General features: G+C 34.6%; 1 protein-coding gene and 1 non-coding gene across 3 annotated transcripts in view; one reads left to right on the top strand and one right to left on the bottom strand.

Annotated features, from left to right (window-relative positions):
* CADM2 (cell adhesion molecule 2) overlaps window positions 1–23,327 on the bottom strand; it is a 1,024,870-nt gene that overhangs the window by 225,631 nt on the left and 775,912 nt on the right. For both annotated transcript variants that reach the window (XM_008704693.2, XM_008704703.1), the window contains one exon: window positions 13,059–13,208. In XM_008704693.2, coding sequence (XP_008702915.1) covers window positions 13,059–13,208 — 150 coding nt within the window. The remainder of the gene's footprint in view (window positions 1–13,058; window positions 13,209–23,327) is intronic.
* Window positions 22,351–22,459, top strand: LOC121100584. Its single transcript, XR_005832332.1, has one exon. It is a non-coding gene; the product is annotated as a U6 spliceosomal RNA (small nuclear RNA).

Raw genomic sequence — 23,327 nt, 5'->3', positions numbered from 1 at the left:
GTCATTTAAATATACTTCTGCTTTATGAAAAGGCCTTTTTTAGATATATACCCATTCACAGACACTTTTGGTCTAAAGAGAGTATTTATGATCTCAAATTCCTGTTGGACTGAAATTACTTAAGACTTCAATGGCAGACTTTTTTTTTTTTTTTTTGATGTTGCATCATCTGATTTTCCAATATGGCAAAAATCTCAAAAATACTCTAAAAAGAGTTCCAGCCTGCAAACCTGGACAAAGCAGCATGTGGCTCTTCACAACACATTGACCTCCAGAGGCATATAGGCTGGAATTGAAATTGCTTTATGTAATTGGTCAAGGTTGGTTCATAATCACACAGAAATCCATGATGCAACTGGAATTTAAACTCAGCTGTGCTATGAAGCCTATAAACTCTAACCAACCAACTCTTCTAAAATGTTTGCAAAAGTTCATGAGGTAGGATTTTAAGCTACCAAAAAAAAAAAAAGTGAATAATAAACAATTATCATTTTCATAGGAGAGCATAGTTACTGGTCCCTAGAACATGTTTTTATCACAATTCACAATTAGGAAATAGGCCATTCAGTCTTGCGGCATGCAATTTTCAGCATCAAAAGAAAGGTGGGCTATATGTATTTGAAGGGGCTTTGAAAGGAAACATACTAAAGCATGTTTAGATTGGTACTACTACCATTCTTTCTAAAAAGTCAATGTGAATACTACAGAGCATATAGACCAATCATTCAGCATTTCCCCTTTCCACTTTCCACTTGTACTTCAGCCCACTCGCTAATCTCAATATAGATAGGCATAAAACCAGGAGACTTAATTCTTATGAACACCCACACTTAGGCACTAAAACAACACTGCCTCCTACACTTCGCAGTGCTGCAAAAATGCTCATTTACTGCTGTTTCCAAGGATTGCTACAAGAGCCTGCTGGGACTGAAGAAATAATAAACCAAGGAAAATAGAGTGCCTATACTAATTTATAACTCTTCACGCTCACACAGTATAAAACAATACATTAAAAATATTTATTCAGGGAAAGCTGTTTCTACATTGTATTATTCTTTTTGATTGTGGAGAAATGTTACTTGAAGAGGTGTGGGGGACGAAAAACACTCAGTTTTTATAAATATAGGAAATATCCAAAATTAATTTAAAAAGACACAAGTGAATAAATTGAAAGGTAGATCATATTCATTAACATTTTTAGCTACAATAAATTGGACAACTTAGAAGAAATGGATAAATTCCTAGAAACATATAACCTTCCAAAATTGAATCAGAAAGAAATAGCAAATTTGAAGAGACCAATTACTAGCAATGAAATTGAATCAGTAATCAAAAAACTCCCAACAAACTAAAGTCCAGGACCAGATGGCTTCACAAGTAAATTCTACCAAACATTTAAGGAAGAGGTAATGCCTATTCTTCTCAAAGTCTTCCAAAAAATGAAAAAGGAAGGAAAGCTTCCAAACTTATTCTATGAGGCCAGCACTACTTTGATACCAAAACCAGACAAAGACACAACAAAAAAAGAGAACTACAGACCAATATCTCTGATGAACATAGATGTAAAATCCTCAACAGAATATTAGCAAACCAAATCCAATAATACATTTAGAAAATCATTCACCAAGGTCAAGTGGGATTTATTCCAGGGATGCAAGCATTGTTCAATATTCATAAATCAATCAATGTGATCCATACTCATTAAAAAGAAAAAGGATAAAAACCACATGATCATATCAGTAGATGTAAAAAAAAAATTGTCAAAGTACAATATTTATTCATGATAAAACCTATCAACAGAGTGTTTATATGGCACATACCTCAACATAATAAAGGCCTTACATGAAAAATCCATAGCTAACATCATACTCAATGGAGAAAAACTGAGAGCTTTTCCTCTAAGATCAGGAACAAGACAAGGATGTCCACTCTTGCAACTTTTATTCAACATAGTACTGAATGTCCTAGCAGCAGCAATCAGATAAGAAAAATAAATTAAAAAAAACATAATTTTGGTAAAGAAAAAGTAAAACTTTCACTATTTGCAGATGGCATGATACTATACATATAGAAAATCCTAAAGACTCCACCAAAAAACTAATAATTTAATAGTTTTTAAATTAGTATCACCATTAATGAATGTGTGTGTTTTATTTCTACATTTTGGTACTTAGACCAATACTTCCAAGTTTACTTATAAAAAAGCTCATTGAGATTAAAGAGAGGCTATAGTAATTAGGAGTATTCAAGTTATAATATTTGAAATAGAGGTTTCTTATTCGTTTTGTACCTCATGTTGAAGTTATTTTCATAAAAAATATTCTTTTGAGAGAAAAGAATATTCCACATAGATTCTACACACTGAGCCTGTTTAATATGAGATTTATTGAATGTAGTAGGTGTAAATTATAGTGATTTCCTGGCTCAATGGCCATACACCTAGTTATACTGCAAAGCAGAGTAGAGGCTTCTAATGTAAGCCAGTCCATTTCTCCCTACTGAGATTCTGAAACTAGAAGAGAAAAATGCAGTTGACCAAGTTTTTGAGTAGAATAATCTTTACATTAGTGTTCTAGAGCTAAGTTTTCATCAGTTTCACACTCAAAAAATTAGCACTATTTTTATAGTGTAGACTCACTATAGGTGGGGATATTACTGTCTCAAAGTCCGTTATAAATTATTAAGAAAAACACAGAATGGGTAAAAACACTAAAAATTAAATGGTAACACTTTAAACACTATTTTTCATCTAAATAGAATTATATTGGTATAAATAAAAATTATGTTATTAAAAATAGAATTAAATTTATACATTATGGATAGTGTATTTTGATACATGTACTAAGAACTATTTTATTACATGTACTAAGACTACAATGTCAATGCTATTTTGAAATTTACTTAAAAAACTTTAGGATATCTTACATTCTCCATGGTCTGTGTTGGGATCCTGATTAAAAGGCTCTTCAACATAGAGACCATACCAGTATGCACCAGGAAATCAGGTCCCCATGCAGTACACTGTTATTTCACATATTTGACAAATAATACATAATAGTTTATTTATGACTGTTTTTAAATAAATTCATTTCAATCAAAAAAGTATATTTTCAGTCGTATGTATTTCAAGTGAAATTATTTTTTTCTTAGGCTCATGGAAGACATATTTACCAATTATTTGAGCATGTCACATCCTCTACGATGAGGCTTACTATGAAATAAATAGAATTACATTTACCTACCTGTAGAATACTTGACCCAATAATTTCCCCCTATATCATCACCATCCCTATATATAGATGATACATGACAACTTGGTACTTGATGTCAAAATTGATGTCGTATTTATTTTAGTAGTTCCAATGCCCAGCATAATTCCTGGGACACAGCAGTATTTCACAGAATTGAACTGAAATTGTCACTTGGAAATCTTTTAAATATTAAATATGCTTGGACATTTGTAGATTAACATTTACTTCGTGAAACCTGCTTTCTTTAATAACTATTAATTCTTCAAATTGAGGCTGTTTAATATCACAAAAGATAAGTCCCCAAAACCTGGTTGGTCATTGTTTGCATTTTTTAAATTGCTTTGGGAGATGGAAAGAGATGATGCTATGGTGTTGACTATCCACCTAGGCTGACTCTAGTCATCATCCACTTTTTATTGCCACAATAAAAAGTGTTTTTCCTCAGCTGTTTTAAGATCATTTTAACAATTTCTGACTATGCACTGACTCTGTATATCTTACCAACATACTGATATAAAATACATGCCCAGAAACACATATAATTAGAAGATGAAGGGAATCTAATTTTAACCAGGACAAGTTTTCTTTCAAGCAGCTCTATTCAACCTGGAAAGGACTACTCAAAAATCAAAGAGCTACAATAACTGGAAACAACCTCGCACTTTGGATAGTTAGCAAATATTTATTCAATGAATGACTGGATAAACACAAAAGCTAATCATCAGAAGGTAGAATAAAATATTTCAAATATTTTTCTCTTTGTAGGGTTTTGCTAAAAAAAAAATGTTAGTGAACTGCAATGTGCAATAACTAAGAGCATTTAATTCAAGAACTTGCTCATTTTCAGAGACCTACCATTACTTGACTTATTTGTGTTATGTTTCACTTCTATTTTTAAAAAGAAGCATTATAAAAAGCATCAAAAAAGTAGTAATATTAGTGAAACTTAATTTCTCTAAAATATAATATCAAATACAGAAATTATGCTGAATTCTAAGATATCCAAAAATTAACATTTGCTGAAAACATTCAGGCATACATATGTGGTTTTGAATGTCAAAGTTCCAAATCCGGATGCCATTATAGCTTAACATATAACCAGTAAAACCATATAACCAATACAATTTATAGTGTATATGGTTATCTATGTATTTCATGAAATTGCTGGACTTAAACTACACTAAAATAAACAGATTAAGAAAGTATATTATGTATAACTTACGATTTTGCTGATGCTTAATGAAAATTTCCCATAATGGTTTTATCATTAGAAGATTAAATGAAAGGAAATTATTTCTCTACAAAATCTATTAGCACTCAGTTTAACATTTATATTAACTTTGACGAATATAACATTGAAAAATTAATATGTTTTAGAAACAGTGTTGTGACTTTTTCTCCCCAAAAGAAACAATTCTGCTGAAGGTAATTGTGAGCATAGAGTGATGCAAGGTTTTCTGTAGAAATTATCTTCACTGAAAATAATTGGATAGGGAGAAATTTTTGCATATGCATGTAAATTGTGCTGGTTACTTTCTGCCTATCCTTCTAGATCTTTTTTTCTCCTCCCTGCTCTTTGGCTTGGGAGAGTAAACTACCCAGAATCCTTTGACCTGTGGTTTCCACTTGGGTTCAGACAATGGCAAGTATTGTCAAGAAATCAGAAGGTAGGAGGAAAGAAAGGTCAACTGACATATTTCCACAGGCACCCCCTTCCCAACCAGTCAGAGCTTCTAACCAGAAGCCTCTTCCCACAATTGTAGCTTTTGCTCTTTCTGTCTACTTTTCAGGGCTGAGGGTGGGATGGTTTCCTACTATGGCTAGCTCCTGGGTGCTGCATCACATTGACTAGTTCCTTTAATTATGCCTGTATGTCTGTATATAGTGTGTTCATTCTTTATTAACTCAAGAGCATAATTTTTTAATGGTAACTTGATTCAAACTCATTTAATATGCATGCATTGACTAGGAAATCTGCTGATACATATGAAATGACTGTAGTATGATGGAGTTGAAATATGAAATAAAATGTACTCAGATCTATTGCTGAGAAGGTGACTTTGGAGTAAAGACCAAAAAGAAGTGATAATTTTCACAGGAAAATTGCAAACAAACAAAATCCAAAACGCTTGTAAAATGAAGTCCTTACCAGAATAATACAGCATAAAGTGAATTAGGCACATTGAAAGAAAACTCAGTCTCATCATTGTTTTGTCATTTACTACTCAAGTTATTCAAATCTACATGCCTCAATTTCTTTGTATATAAAATGGGTCTGCCTACTATACAGGATGGCTGTGAATACAATGAGAAATTAAAAACATGAAAGTTATTGAAAAATTGTATTGTCTAACTTCAAGTTGTCATCATTAATTCCATGTCTTTATTGTAACTTATACATAATATTTAAAACAATTTTAAGAAAGCAAAAAGAAGGATAATATTGGCCACCTTAACACCTGCCTTACTGAGTTAATTTTTAACATTATAATGTCTGTCACATTGATTGAAACCAGTCATGGGTAAGGATACAGTCAGGAGGCATTGGTTGGTACAGAGCCAGGAAAACTTGTACCTTCATTTCAGGTCCATCTCATTTTTCTTCTCTTTATCACTCCTTGTTCTAGGACACCTTATGCATGTTCTTTCTGTCCCACTGCCCCCAGTATTAATGTAAAATTATTGGCAGAATAATTAGATAATTAACACCAGTGATTTCTGGTTATGCCCTTAATAAAATTTTATTTTCATTCCCCCAGTAATGAAATTTTCTTCAGGAAATATTTGAGACTCATTCAAACGTAATTCAAAAAAGCAAAACCACTGTGAAGAGAAATGTCACAGAAAGTTATGTATTTTGCATTTTTATATAAAAACAAATACAAGCACATAGAGATATGTCTGTTGAATGCATACGCTATGCACCCTTGGTGATGTTTGTCCAAAGTATTTTTTGTCAATAATAGGAAGGAATTGAAGTGTTCTTTTCCTGAGCATTAAGTGATCAGACTGTACTGCTTCAATTGTTTTTTTTTCCCCACACCTGCAGAGAAACAGACGCAATGATCTAATTGATTTTTTTTTTATTTCCATTGCCAAATGCCACACAGCATTCCTGTGGTGTTTCAATGAATTCTACTCCCTGTTTTCTCTGTCTCCCTATACCCCCTCTATTCCAAATGCTTATCTACTACTATTTATAACAGATGTGGTGAGATTTGCATAAAAAGAAAGAGAAGAGAAGCATAACAAGTGAATTAGTTAGTTATGTCTATTCTAGGTCCCTCTGACCCATAAGAACCAGTAATGTCATCCTCTTAATTTTTATTTTATATTTAGATTTGCAGGTTTTTAAGTATTATAGAAAAAGTCTTCATACAGCAACTATGCAAAAATGAAATGGAACTGTAACTGAATATTCACTCTATAAGTTAATGATTTTTGGTTTTCAGGTGCACAGAAAGTAGACAGGGAAATTGTTAAAAATGCAATCCAAAAAAATGTGATCCAAATAGTGGAACATCTGATTTGGTCAGGTGTCAATAAGCCCCTTTTTTACTCTGCTAGTTGGTGTCAGAGGCAGGAAAGAAGTTATATCTGACTCCTGTCTCCGATGCTACAATGTCACCATTAAAGATATGCAACTTAGGGGAGCCTGGGTGGCTCAGTCGGTTAAGGATCTGCACACAATTCTCCCCACATCTGTTATAAATAGTAGTAGGTAAACATTTGGAATAGAGTGGTTATAGGGATTGAGCCCCACGTCGAGCTCCCTGCCCTATGGGGAGCCTGCTTCTCCCTCTCCCTCTGCCTGCTGCTCCCCTTGCATGTGCTCTCTCTCTCTGTCAAATAAATAAATAAATAAAATCTTTAAAAAAAATAAAGCTATGCAACTTAAACAGCAAAATGTCATTTATTTAATATTCAATACATGTACTTATAATGACCTAGGGTTTTCTCAGTTGGAAAATACATATTCTACTAGTCAAAGCTGGAATTAGACAAGGTCTATTATGGCTTCTAAGGAGTGAATCAGCATCTAGAACTATGTTTGACAAAACAGTAACCACACGTGCCTGTTGCGTACTAGAAATGTGGCCAGTGTGACTGAGAAACTAAATTTTGATCTTATTTTTTATTTAACTTAAATTTAAATATTCACATTAATTCAATTTTAAAAAATTAAATATGTTGGCTACAGAATTTTGTTCTGCACAGATGCAGAACAATGTCATTGTCATGGAAAATTCTCTTGGGCAGTGCTGACTATAATGCATTCTCTGTCTTGCTCTATGTACGTCTTCGATATTTTGAAAGGAACTGCTGCTCTTTACCTAAAAGACAGCTGCTGATATCAATGGCAGAAGCCACTTGTGGTATACTTAATCTGACCTGGTGGCAGATGCCTTTGTTCTCAGGGGTATTCCAGTTAAAACTAACGCAGAGGCCACACCTGGATTCAAATTTCTTCATTACCTATCATTAGCTGAATGTCCGTGGACAAATTGTCTTGAGAATTTGATCCTTAATTCTCCATTTAAGGAAGCTACGGATCCCATTAAGTGTGCTCACGGTAGCCAAAGCTCGGATTTTTATTGCCGAATTCACTGCCTCCCTCTTTATTTTACCTGACTGAGAAATCTTACAATATTAGTTTCACTTTAGACAGTCCCCGCGGGACACCTGCCTCCTTTTGAGAAGAGATTCCTGAATATTCACATTTAACCTCCCTGATCGAGACTCCTAGGAAAGGGCTCAGCTTAATTCTCCTTCAGCTGATCACCAACTGCCCACTCACAGCATGCTTTTCTTTAATGATAATTCCAAGTAAACAAGAAAGGTTTTCCCAATTCCAACTGGAGCAATGGGCCACCATCCTGAGTTATTTGTTCAACCCTCACAGGCAGGAAGGACCCTTGAAGACCTGTGTCTCCAGATAGCATGAGAGGCTTCTCAGAATATGCCTCGAGACTCAGAGTGGCAGTGGCAATGCTAAAGAGAAGCACCTGTTCCATTCTTCTGAGCAACTTGCTCTCCTTCCTCCCCCCACTTCTCGATAAGCGATATCAGTACAAAAACCTAAACTTAGGGATACAGAACTCCTGTAAAAATTGAGTTGCTCAACCCAAAGCTTTTCAACCTCAGCTGCATTTTAAACGCATTTGAGGCACAATTAAAACACCATGATACTCTATACCCTTGAAAGATTCTGTTTTGAAAGCTCCCACAAACAAGAGGCAATATAGTGTAAGGCAGAAATAAGAACAGAATTAAGGATGGAGCCTTTATTTAAAAGTAGCAGCCACCTGTAGAAGCTGGTGCAATCAGTGACACAGACAATCACTATTTTCTCTATTGTTCTCCTGAGCAGTTGTCACTGGCACAGCATGTGTGTGTTACTCTCATCATGCTAACTCATGCTTAGCTTCTGCACTTAGGCTCTGGCACAATATGGCATGTTTGTTTGCTCAAGATAAGACTTAGGCTTGAGGTAAGGCAGGTGAAGGCACACAAAAAGACCATGTGGGGGCGGGGGAACTGGAATGTGGCATCTTCAAAAAAATGCTTTCATTTTCAAACTCTTGCATTTGATGGACATCACAGTCAAGGATTCCTTCCACTAAGACATCACATAGGAACTGAGCCAATGACTTGTGAGGGAATAGACATGTTAGATTGAGGTTCATGAAAGGTTTTTTTTTTATTATTATTCAAAACTTTCTGTTATTCTGTTGCAACAGACTATATTTTTAAAGATTTATTTATTTATTTGAGGGGGAACTGGTGGGGGAGAGAGAGAATCTCAAGCAGACTCCCTGCTGAGCACGGAGCCTGACTTGGGACTGGACCCCACAGCCCTGAGATCATGACCTCAGCAGAAACCAAGAGCTGGACCTTAACCCAGTGCACCACCCACCATCCAGGCGCCCCTGTTGAAACAGACTATTAAAACCATAATAGAGCTAGAGTTAGAAGCAGTCTAATATCAAAAACAAACTGGCTATACTACACACACACACACGCACACACACACACACACACACACACACACACTGGCTTTTTTCAACATAACCTTAAGCCGTTATAACAATTGGTAAAGAAAAAAATTAAAGCAAGTGCATACTACAGCGATTCGTATGATCAGATGTTGCTATTTTATAGCAGTAAGATGAAGGAATATGTTGCTATATATCCCAAATATGACATGATGGATCTTTCCTACCATAATTATCCCTCAGGAAAGAGGGGCTGCCTTATTTCCAAGTCTTTGCAAATCTTATATTACAAGTTGCTATTTTTTTTTTCAAAAGGATCCTAAGACACACTAGCTTGAAATACCCTGAAAAAATTCTGGTTTTAGATGTTCTATAAAGAATAACTAATGAAATCACTGAAAAAGGAGGCAAAGACATTTCGTATAGATTTTGTTTTTGTGCCTGAGGATTTGACCTCACAATTGTAGATGTCACTGTAAACATGACTCTCAAAGATCTTCTTAAAAAGCAGTACAATCAGTTGTTCCATAGTAGAGATCATTATTATACTCCTGCAGGATGAATGAACAACACAAAAATTGTTCTGCTGTCATAAAAATTCATAGTTGTTACTCGGGACAAATTTCTCATTGATAGTATCCTACACTTTGAAAAAAGTGCTGCTAAGCAAGATTATTTCATTAAATGCCAGGATGGAAAAGCAGTATCTCTAAGTGAATATATGTTTTTGTATTAGTTTAAATACACACATATACTCAAATTAAGAAATTAAATAGTATAACCATCTATTTAATTGTTCCATGAGCATCTCTAAATGACTGTGTCCCCAAAGCATTTTCTCTTGCTTTACATCATTGGGAAAGTGAGAAATTTCCTTAAAATTGATGTCACCTTATATTTGGTTATATACATTTAGGTATTTATTGACAAATACTTGTAATAACTACTAACAGCAAAAAGAGGTTGTTAAATCTCTGTGTGTGACTTATGTATTTTTTTTTTAACTAAAGGGACTTCATTCTTTTTTTTTTTTTTTAAGATTGATTGATTTATTTTAGAGAGTGAGAATGAGAGGGCAATGGGGGCAGACAGATGAAGAGAGAGAGAGGGAACCTCAAGCAGACTCCCGTGGAGGCTGTGATCATGACCTGAGCTGAAACCAAGAGTAGGAAACTCAAAGGACTGAGTGAGTCACCCAGGCGTCCCAATGTGATTTCATTCTTTAGAAAACAACAGAGATCACTTGATTTAAAAAACAACAACAAACTCCTCCAAATACCATAAAGAAGCAAAGAAAAGTAAACACCAGCACATTTTTTTAGATTTGTCTTCACTATCCCAAAAGCACTAGTAAGATTAAGGTCAAAATATAAAGCTAATATAATATTAGCATGATAAAACTTGTATTTTTTACTATGAACCAGTGAAATCAAAGGTAGTCTTCAAGCTTCATTTTTGCTACATAACTTTCATTTCTATTGAATATACCTGAAATACAAGCTAGTTTATGTCGGTTATATTTATACAACTTTAAAGTAATTAATTAATTCATAAAATCAAATTTTTATTCTTGAATATCCTTTCTTTTAAAAAAGCTTTAAAATATCACATTAGATATTTCTTATATTTTTCAAATTGAAAAGAGATATTTTATAGTCTCACAAAATATGTTTAAAAATTTCTAACTGGGATAATAAAGTCCATAATCAGAAGCATTAAATAATCAATAATATTAATAGGGAATAAAATTATATTAATACTGCTATAGTGAGTGTTTAGCAGATGAACATTTCAAAATTCATTTTCAGACTCTTTAAAATAGTCTTAAAGTACCAAAAAAAAAAAAAAACCACGACTAAAAGTCCATGTTAAACATGATTACACATCAAACATTCTAATCAAAACATAAATATGGAGTCACCACATTGGCTATAAGTCTGGCCAATATTTGAGTCACAATGTTTAAATCACCATACTAACTTTAAAACTCATATAATTGTGGGACCTTTAACCCCATCCTCCCATATGCTTCTATGACAATGTGGCCATTAGTGATACCTGCTGCACTTGTCTTTCAAAGGACAAAATAAAACAATAAATAAAAGCTCTTTCTAAGTAATACGATTCTACAGAAATGCTGGCCTGATCCTCTGTGATACTCAATTGCAAATTCAACCAATTAATTAGGCCACAGTACCCCAATATTTGGTCATATGCCAGTCTGGATACTGCTGTGAAGATATATTTAGATGAGATTAGTTTAAGTTAGTACACTTTGAGTAAAGCAGATTACCCTGCTGTGGCCTTGTTCAATCAGTTGAAGCATTAAGAGAAAACATTTGAGATCCCTGGAAGAAGGGATTTTGTCTCCAGACTGCCTTCAGACTTGAGCTGCAATACTGACTTTTTCCTGGGTCTCTAGTCGGCTGGCCTGCCTTGCATATTTCAGACTTGCTAGCCTCCACAATCACTTGAGCCAGTTTCTTAGAATCTCTCTGTCCTTCCCTCCTTCTCTCCCTCCCTCTCTCTCTCTCCCTCTCTTTCCATACTTATTTATCAACTATCTATGCATCTTTTTATCTATTGCGATAGGGAACATTTGACCCCTACTAATGTATTCTAAAATATATTTTGTTCATGTGTTTATCATCTGTCCCCTATTAGACTGTCTGTCCTCTGAAGGCAGGGATTTTATCTCTTCACCAACTCTAACACCTTTTATGAAGAAAACCTCAAAAATTATTTGAGCCAATAATTAAATTTTTAATCAATCCTTCACTGTATATTAAAATTTTAAATAAAAATTTCATTTTAAAACTAGAGTACATCAAAGATGGAAAACTACAGCAAGATAAAAAAATACAGAATTCCTATTTTAGGGCAAATGGGCACATTTATTGGACTAATTTAACTACACTTTAACCATTAAAATGGAATTGATTTCAAATTATCTTACTGGTATCTACACAGATTCATAAGAAATCCAGATATTAAGACTGTGCTGAATAGCTAATATATAAATAGATATTTATATTCTATATAATTTAAATTTATCTATAGCAACAGCTCCATATTTTTATTATAGTTCACGAACTCACTTTTCCTCCTAATGTTTATAATGATGGATGAAGGATGGAAATTCGGTGTATACTTTTAGTTGTTTGCTTGAATTACATATTATGAATTTCATTACTTTTCTAAAAAAAACTTTAATCAAAATCTATCATCCAATTAGGAGCCCAGTTAATTAATGAAGTCTAACTCCACTTGAAGTAAATACATCTTTTAAATTTCAGTTCTTTATTTTGAAACATGAAGTTACTTAAACTTGTTATGGGAAATGTTTCTACAATTCTTACTTTCCTTCCCATTCATAAGAATAAAATCGCAAAGCTTTCCAAAATCATACAGCATCTTCTAAATATATTAAGCTAAGGTTAATAAAATATGTATATATATATATATATATATATATATATCCTGGAGTGAGGAAAAAACAGTTAATCTAAATACAAGGCAACTACAAGAATGAAGGACTATGATATCTAGAGAGAAGATAATGGTTAAGAGAAAGCATAAAACGATTTTTGAAACAGAATTGAGACTGTTTATTTTATTAAAAAGTTGACATAGGTTATCTTTAGTGTTTATGACTTGCAAACTAAAGTATTTAATATTTAACATGTTTAAATACAAGCAGCAGCAGTTTGGTAATCAAAGCGAATAATTTGAATCATCTCAGAAAAATAAATTCATTATAATTAAGATATTTCAGAATATGATTAAAACATTTAAAAGAAAATGTATTCACCTTTCTTGTCATCAAAGTACAGAGTCTGTTGAGCTGGATTTGACCACTGGAGGGAGGTGTTATCATTTTGATCAACCCTGCAGGTCAAAATCGCAGTTCCACCTTCAACAACGGTTACATTCTGCGTTAGTGGAAACTGCCCTTGGCTGCCTAAAAGGGGATTAAAGAAAATGTTGATTAAATGAAGGTTATAAAATGATTAATTTCCCAAGAGCTACATTGGACTTAACTTCTCACCCTCCCAAAAAATTAAACCAACCAAACAACAATAAAACTATATATTACAAAAAGACAAAAACAAAAAAAATTGAAAATCTTTAATCAGGGGACAACAGTTTTGCATACCATTAAGACTCCTTCATACTCCCTTATGTGTTCCAGAAAACCTTCTTTGCTTCCTAGGCACACATGAAGATTTATATTCAAATAGTAACATGATTATCATTAATTTCCTTTGGCCTTGCATTAATTATATAGGGTGGCTCTATTCATCTTTGAAAATAAGGCACTGGAATAATTTTGGCTGAATTGAACTCTCTAAAGCAGCAGATAAAATACTTCCGCGGTAGCTTTTATAATCCTGAATAAAGTATGAAAAATGGATACTAGAACTTTAGATTCAATTTCTGATAAAAGAAATAAAAAAAAGAATCCTATTTTACCAGAGCTTCTTGTAGATGTAGCTGTTTTTAGAAACATGAAATGTGTTGGAGAAAACAATGTAAGTATTTTTCAAAAAGTGTTCATCTTGTAGAATATCTATCAAAATCTTAAAGAGATTAACCTAGGAGATAGAGATAATATCCTCTTTTGTTCCTTTCTCTAGTTTCCTGATTTTCCCCAATGAATATATATTTCTTTTATAATCAAGAAAAAAGCACATATTTTAAATGACCCTTGTCAAATTGGATATCATTAGAATATAATCAAGTATTCTATCTTCCTAAGTATCATACTAATTTATTAAAATAATTCATATAATAGCTTTACCTAATAAGAACACTTCTAGTAGTTAAAACAAAATTCATGCACATGGAAACATAATACATAAATTTCACTTCAGTGAGATGATCTGAAGATGAGATCTGCCAAGTCTGGTAACAATTATCAACATGGGTAAAAAATGACTTTCCAGAGCCAGGTTAAAATACTATTATGTGAGCAAGGTAGTTCATTAAGTCAAGGATAATTTACATATGCAAGAACATTATGATGACTTAATCACACCCATGAAATATATTTCCCTTTTCTTCTTTAGTTTTGTAATGATTCTATCATTACCACAAGCACCACTTGAGGTTATGCTGGAGCTATTGGCATAAAGGATCTTATTACCAAGAAGCCTGTTGATTGGCACCATAAGAGACAGAAGAGCCTGAAGGGGAAAATTTCTTTCCAGACCTGAATGACACAAGCGCAGAGGTTCATGACCATGTTATATAATTAAGCCTATCAAGTATAAAATCTGATATCAGTAGCTTTGTCTTCTCAATGCCAACCTCTTAGAGTCACTATGGCAACTCCCCAGGATATCTCCCTGTAATCTTTAGGGTGGAGTTTTTAAATTGAGGTTAGGAGATGTCTGGAATAAATTCTCTGATAGTCGACTTAGAAGTCAACAGGAGCCAGAGTGGGATGTGTTTTGCCTTCAGCTCAAAGGTGACCTCTAGCAGGGAAACGTGGAAAACTATCAATCTTGTGAAGTGAGGTGAGGCGAAAAACCATATAAGAGAAAACATGAACTGAAACAGAAAGAAGGAATAATTACCAGAGATATCAGATTACCAGTTCATAAATATGAAGCTCAGAATGATTTTAAGATATTTTGCTCAGATTCCCAAGTATTGATGTAACACATAAACTCGACAACGTGAGAGAGGAGGGATTCTTTAAGTAATAAAAAGCACACAACTGCTAACAAGAATACATAATTCATCCCAGGTGACAATTTGACTATCAACTGGTACATACATAATATTGTCTGCTTCTTTAAAGAAGTGGAAACAGAGCAGTGATGCTTGCAACAATTTCATCCACTACATTTGCAAAATAATTTTCAAAACATCCCCATAAGAAAATATTATCCTTCTCGTTTCACAGATGGATAAACTGACACTGGGAGGTTAAGTGATTTTCCATGGTGAAACAAAGTCAATGAACCATTTGGGTTTTTTTCTGAAAGTTCAATATTTTATTCTTATTTTTCCACAAAGACTGCTGGGTCATAGTAACTCGATCACTATTTGCTTAAGTGTGAATTAGACAGCAATAAAAAAAAAAATGGGTAAATATTTTAACAATGAAATTTTCAGTTGCATACCTAGCTGAACTACGTCCTCATAAATTTCAGTTGTAGCATTAAAATCAGATATGAGGGGATGTCAATATCAACTGCCCTCAAATAACCTATCCTATTCAGAACTTACTTTTGACAATTATTTCAGTCTTTCCTTACTGGCCTGGAGAAGAAAGAAAGAAATATTTGTTAGGGTCTTCTGCATGCCAGTTACTGTATATACACTTGCACACCTGTTCCTTGTCCTTTCAGGTAGGAGATTAGGACAACTTCCCTCCATCTTCTCCCCATGTGGATTCTGACTTTAAAGTATTATGACTTCAGTTCCCTGGGACTTGCAGCCTAAAATCCCTGCAGTCAAATAATTTAGTTTTTCCCAATAGAGAGCAAACTCATATGGAGAATCTACTAATCTTAAATACCCTTAGGATATGCGGTTTCCAAAATCAATTCAAAAGCCAGTTTTGTAGACAAACTTCTTCTCAAGCTTTGAATTGCCTTTTACTTCTGGTTATAACCTGGAGAGAGCATCAGGTTAACTGCTACTTTTCTCTTTTAACTCTTTGTGGCTCAAGGTTGTCATTTAATTCAATTTCAGAGAGTCTTTCCAAAGACGTTACTAATTTTCCCAATTAGCAAAATTAGTATGTTACCAAATTAAGGATTCATTTTCAATGCATTTCAATGCATTCATTAAACAAGTATTTTGGGGGATATGCTTTGCCTTGTATGAATCAACATCTGAAAGATGCACAGAAAAAGAGAAACTTGATAAGGAGACTGCAGTGTCAGGAAACTTTGTGAGATGGTGTGAAGGCAGGGGAGAAGGCAGTCTAGGTGTGGTATATAACTTTCTTTATTACCCCCATCTATAAGGATTTCTGAAATGCATTGGTCATATCATTTGAGACCTTCCTTTAAAAGGATCTTTTCTCTGGCTAAACTCAGCACCATCCTAGATTTCAGAGGGGTTATGCTTATCAAACACATTTATGATCAAATGTAAAGGAAACAAAACTTCCACTTTGGAATCATAGAAGGTAGCTATTTTTCCAGGCAGCCTATGTACATCATTCCCCCCCCCTTGTGTTTATACCCTTTTATTATTTGCATAAATATCAGTCTCCTTGAGTTGCTTCTAAGATAATTAAAGGGCAGGTTGATGAGATCATCTTACTTATCTTTGAATCAGTTACATTGCTTAACATTTTGTACTGTGAGTTGGAGCTTCCAGTGGGTGCTCATTATCCAAAATGAACATGTTCTTAGAGCAGTAGCTGACATTGTAGGGGAACTTGTGACAGGAGAATGACCACAGTAACTCAAATCTGCTGCATTTGTTCATGGTCAAAATAGAGGGGCAGGAGGAGAGACTAATTCTTTACCAAAAAAAAAATATGGAAAATTTAAATAATAAAATCCTTATTAGTATATTATCTTAAGACATTTTTTTGAAGTTCTAACTGAAAATCATGAGGAGTATACATAAGATATAACAGAGGTGATCTAGAACAGACACATCCAATACCACTGTCAGCACCCAAAACAGGATAAAAAGACAGATATGACAAATTTATGCTCCAGAAGGGGAAAAACATACAAGACAATAACTTTCCTTGAATATTGAGTATAATAATCCCTACCTAAGCTCTCTTAGGTAGACAGAACACTGAGATGGAAAATATTTTACTTTCCTTTCCTGGTCCAATTTCCCTTGCATCAACATTCATTTTATAGATTTATTTATTTATTTTGAGAGAGAGAGAGAGAGAGAGAATGGCAGGAGGGGCAGAGGGAGTCAGTGAGGCAGAGAATCTCCAGCGGACTTCCTGCATGGAGCCTGATGAGGGGCTCGATCTCACAACCCTGAGATGATGACCTGGGCAGAAACCAAGAGTCGGCTGCTCAACCAACTGAGCCACCCAGGCGCCCCAACAGCCATTTTTATGGTACCCTTTTCTGTTATCTCATCTTCCACAATCACTAAGCCAACGATAAAGATACGAAAAATACAGTTAAATTTATCTGAGCATTCACAATATTCTAGGCACTATTCTAAGCACATTTCTTTTATCAGTGATTTATTTTTCATGCCAACCTTGTCATCTCTACCTTGAAGATGTGGGAACTGATGCAAAGAGACCTTAAATAATGTGCCCACAGTCACATAGCTAGGAAGTGCAGCAGCCAGGTTCTGAGCCCTCCCACTCTGTCTTCATACCTCACATGCTTAACCAAAAAACTGTTTGGAAAAGAAAGTGAACTTAACTCTGACTGAGTAACTGTTATAAAATAAGCATAGAGTTTAGAGTTAAAGATTTCAAAGATGCACTTAAACCTTTTACATCTATTTTTAATAAGTGAAGGAGCATTTGAAATTCAAGTAAAAGCTGCAATATACTAGAGCTGGTTCATACCAGCTCATGAGAGTCAACCGAATGTAACTCTTCTCACTTTATGCTCAATGATGTACCCTGCTAGTTTCAAATGGACCACAGTGAGAGTCTTTTCACTATGGAGACTGGCAAACAGCTCAAGTCAGTGGTTTTTCACACACGGGCAGTTGTTAATCATTTCTACAGCACACCACTGGAAAAGCCACCTTTGATGTCTCTTGTTTGGGGCTCTTACCTACATATTTAGCATAAATGAAGCTTTTGGTTTTTTTCTGAAAACCAATGATCTCTTTCCAATGAAATATAGCTCTATTTTTGAAGTTCTTCTCTTTGTATTTTGAGTCTCTTCAGTCCCTTTCCCCCTTTTTCCTCAAATCATTTCCCAGGAGTCCTTTTCCCCTCCCATTCATCATTCTTCCAATAAAAGTCCTTCAAACGATCTCTTTTTTCCTCTACTCTGTTGAACTTGATAGTTTCCTTAGGCTGCCAAGTTTATTTCTAACTAGCATCAGGGACTGAAAACCATTCAGGCTAGTTTCAGTAGTTATATGGAAACAATTTGCTAATTTATTGCTGTGAAAGACACTGTAATGAAGAGCAATTATTTAATAGTCTGCAAAGATGGCTTTCCTGACCCTGTCTTTAAATAGCAAACAGAGAAGCTGCCATTATTCCCTCAATGTTTCTATTTCTCATATACTCAGGGAAAAATGGATCAAACCTTTTCTTGTCTGGATCAGGAATTACCAAATTGAAAACCAACTGAACTGAGTCTTGACTCCTGTTGACCTCAGTTAGTTAAGAGCCATCCTTGCTTCCCAAATTTCAAGCGTGCTCTCACTGACTGACCACCAAGAACCCAACATACTGTCACACAGTACACAGAGAAGCAAATTCTAAGATCATGGCCACCTCGACCTTGCTGACAGGCTGTGATGTGCCAGTACTGTAGAGAAGCAATAAGCAAAGCAGCAAAAAGAGAGATCTTTGAAGTCAGCAGTATTGTTGAAAGAGAGCAGAAAGGCAAAAATGCATGTTTGAACACTGATCCCAAAACATGCCTCTGCTTCTAAAAACAGCATCATTCAAGCCTTGCTATCTCCTGAATGGATGATGAGTGAAGGTGATGGTTTTCTCCATCTCTCGTCCTGCACTAAAGATTAAATGTGGGCCACAACAGTGGATCAGTGCACACTGTGCATGAGTGCTTACTTACTAAGGGCAATAATCACCTGAGATATATCTAGACAGACAGGCAGAGGGCGAGTCCTTGCACATCTGAGAGGGAGTTACAGTCAGTGGTTTTTCAGGGTAAATGATCAACTTTTGTGGGCTATTTAACAGGAACTGAGGACCCTCATTATTTTTCTTCCTGAAAATGAGCACAACTTTCTCAAAGGAAGAACTGGATTTAACAACAGTGAAGGGGAACAAATAAAAACAAGATGTGAAGAGAATCTAAGATACAGTTTTTCAATAAGAAAGCATAAACTTCTCATGAGATAAACAATGCCACATACTTTGATTCTTCCTTTGGGAACATATTTATACTAAGTGAAAACTGTCAACGAAGTCTACAAAATTACTTAATTCAACAGAGTTACTGGAATCTGTGTCAAGTGGCATACATAATGCTTTCACTTGTTTTTAAATATTTTTGTGTCCTCTCAAGAACCCCATTTTAAATGCAAAATACTGGTCTCATTAAAGTTCTCATATTTTGGTTATGAAAAGCACAGGTGCCAAATGGATCAGTAGATACACAGTACTGTTACAGGTTCTTAAATATAAGAAAAGACAGAAATAGGCAATTCATTTCTAAATGATACACAAAAGGAGCTTCCTATTCTCTAGGTCCTCCCATCAACTCTTCTCAGCCTTGTGTTTCCCTCCCTCCCCCTTCCTTTTCATCTGTTCCATCAACAGGTTTGGGATTTATACAAAGAACCTGAATCTTAGAAAGTTCAAGATCATTCTTGTTGCTTAGAGTCTAAAAATATATCTAAATGCACACACAGCATGCTATTACTTCCACCAAATTACTGAAGGCATTCTAAACAAATAACCTTCTAATGTGAAAGTTGTGGCTCAGTAGTTGTGTGTACTGAAACACATATTGCATACTAAAGCCTATTGGATTGAAAAGCACAAATGCTATTAATGCAAGCTTAAATTCTCAAGAGAAGTGCAATAAATGCTCTATCATGTGAGAAAGGAAATTGGAGGAAAAATTAAGACTGATAACTAAGTGCAAAATGTTTTCACTCCTGGAATGTCCCTCTGTTCTTTCAAATATTTGGAATTCTCTAGCAATGTTCCCATGATTTCATTCTAGCTTTTAGGTTTGTCTGAACAACTTTAAGTATTCTGTTTTCCTAAGCGACCACATACAATTTATTTTTCTTTGACTCCATCCTTTCAGGATTCAGCTTGTCTTATAGAGTATAACACCTGGTATCCACCTTCTGTGCCACCCTTCTGCCCAGCCACTATGGAGCATGGCCATCAGTCTGGTGCTGCTTGCCAGTTTCCATAGAGACAGGAAGCACTTGGAGACCTGTGTTCCATTGCAACTGCCAGACCAAGGCAGGGAAGAAACAAAGCTGGCGGGCAATGGGTCTTGCAAGGCCAGGAAGGTTGGAAGGGCTTTCTCCTCCTGATATCAGAATATAACAGTGCCAAACTGGCAGCTTCAGCAGTTACAATCCCATAGACCAGATCCTGGTGTTCACTATGGCCATTGTGAGCCACCCATTCTGCTCCCAACTCCTGGAGCAGAATCTCTGTGTACTCAAAGCTTGGCCCAGGGCCTTTGTTGGCTTCTGATCCTTGACAAAAGGCTCTTTCAGATTTACAGTGGCTCCCACAGCTCCTGACCCAGAGAATCATAATTCTCCTGTAGAAATTTCACCTCTCTTTCCCTTTTCCAGAATGTGATAGTAGGTTTTCCTGGACACTCATAGCAGACCAGGAAACCAATGGGATTGCCATTGGGTTGTTTCCAATTAACCTACACAGTAACTGTGAGTAGGTGACCCAGTTAACTACACAACATCATATCAAAACTAGTTACCTTTTGCTGTGTCTCTGATAGGATTTATAATTAGAGTCAATTCTTGATTATCAGGATCAGGGATCACCCTGAAGAAACCGGTAATGTAAATGAAATATTACATCAGCACCTGCCCCGACATTTCAAAAATGTTTTTGTGAGATTGTAAACCTCAGCCTTCTGTATTATAGATATTCCCAGCAGTTTTTCTTTCTACCTAAGGTAGATTTCTCCAATTTCATCCATTAATTTTATATTACTCAGCCATATCACAAAATTTATATTTTCCTTAATTTATAAAATTCTAAGTTTCAGAGAATATTTATAAAATCCTAGGAATAGCTGTTTCATGACAGTTTTACATTCTTGCCTAGTGGTTGTATTGCTTCACTATGTTTTAAAACATTATCTGAATTTTAAAAGAATGCCCAATATTTTAAAAACATGTATTTGTACAAAACCAGTTGTTTTCATTCTTTGCTTGTTTTTCTGCCTATTATTCGGTGAAAATGCATAATAAACGAAGAGTTATTAAAATATCATGGACTCAGACTAGATTAAATAGAAATATATCTAGCTTTGAAGCTGAAATAATTTTTTTTTTAAGATTTTATTTATTTATTTGACAGAGATAGAGACAGCTAGCGAGAGAGGGAACACAGGCAGGGGGAGTGCGAGAGGAAGAAGCAGGCTCATAGCAGAAGAGCCTGATGTGGGGCTCGATCCCATAATGCCGGGATCACACCCTGAGCCGAAGGCAGACGCTTAATGACTGCGCCACCCAGGCGCCCCTGAAATAAATGTTTGAAATAACATTAAAATATATTTGCTTTCATTAATTTATCTATATTTAATTTATTCTAAAATGTTTTGAATCTTCTCAAAAATTCAAACAATAATTTATTGAATGGGCATGTATAGTTATTCAAGAAAAAAATGAACTTGATGAATTGTTCACATTCATAGTCATAAAACTGTTTCTCTTCCTATTATATAGATCTTCAAGTATTATAATGTGGAAAAATAAAAAGCAAAGGAAATAATTTTAAAATGAAAAGGAAACTATATGTCTCACAAAGCATTATAAAAGAATAAGAGAATTTTAAAATTATTTTTATAACTTCAAAAAGGCTAACATCTACTTAACATGTGTGTATAAATTCATTTTATCTTTCTAGAATACTGCTTTCAGGGTGAATGAGCAAGACCTAGACAGAACTGACTAGCTTTACTTGCTAACTGATGAACATTTGAGAGGCAGCCTTCCAGAGAAAAGAAATTTATGACCACAATCACAGTCTGGTTCACAGTGAAGCTCAATCACGTAACTAAATTCTAAATTGAGATGTCAACCTGGAGGAAATATTCTGGAAAAGAACACACAGATGGTAGGACTCTTCTGAAGACAGGGTGAGGAATATAGTGCTGAATGTACAATAATCAATCTTCGGGAAGCAAAAAAAAAAAAATTTGCACTGGGTGGGACATAACTGTTTAAAATTGAAGTTCCTCTGGAAAACTTCAACCTGAGACTAAAAAGGGGGAAAAGTGCTCACTTCAACAGCACATATGCTAAAATTGGAATGATATAGAGAAGATTAGCACAGCCCCTGCGAAAGGATGACACGTAAGAAGGGGGAAAATGATACCTATTTTTCCATGTCACCCTGTAGGTCTTAGAATGTCCATATATATAAAGAAAGTAACACATAAAGTTGAATTGTAATACATTTTAGAATATTTAATAACCTCAAGGAAAACTGAAATTCCTAATAACATTTCTAGGAGCAAATTAAATGAAAAAAATGCAAGAAAATAAAGCAAGCATTATTAAATCCCAACTTCAAATAAACAATTGATTAAAAAATATAAAATGTAGCTATCAAAATAAGGTAAACATAGTAAGGAAAGGTATAAATCGAGAAGACAATTAGGACTTCAGTCTGGTTTTTATGCTGGTACTCCCTGATTCCAAATGAAAAAATATATATATATACCAAATCAAATTAATTGTTGCCTAATATATTGTTGCTAATTAGTGATTTCACTTAGTTGTAGGAGGTATATTGATAACATCTTTCTTTTGGATTGTACCACATATTTGCATACTCAGCAAGCATAAAATTATATTGACTATTAGCCAAGTTGTCTATACATTAATGTTCTTTTCATATTTTATTCTCTTCAGAAAATTTAAATAATTGCATTGGAACATTAAATAAAGATGTTCACATAAAAGAGCAACAGAGATTTCTATTTGAATTATAACTCTTTGGATTAAGGGATGTAATAAGAAATTTTGAGATGTCATAGATACAAGATATATCTAAGAAAAATATGGTATCAACACAGAGCCAATAATGTACAATCAGCTCATATTAGGCATATGAAATACACACATAAATGTATATAACATTAAGGTTCCCTGAAAATTATCTTCACGTTTGTAGTGGATTTTGCCTGTAAAATATAATTCATGAGATTCATTTACTCAAAGAATACATTCTTTGTGCTGAGAAGGTGCT

Source organism: Ursus maritimus, unplaced genomic scaffold (genome assembly GCF_017311325.1).
Source record: "Ursus maritimus isolate PB19 unplaced genomic scaffold, ASM1731132v1 scaffold_4, whole genome shotgun sequence".
Taxonomy (NCBI): Eukaryota; Metazoa; Chordata; class Mammalia; order Carnivora; family Ursidae; genus Ursus; species Ursus maritimus.
The sequence above is the reverse complement of the archived record's forward strand: the minus strand, read 5'-3'. Positions and strand labels throughout refer to the sequence as shown.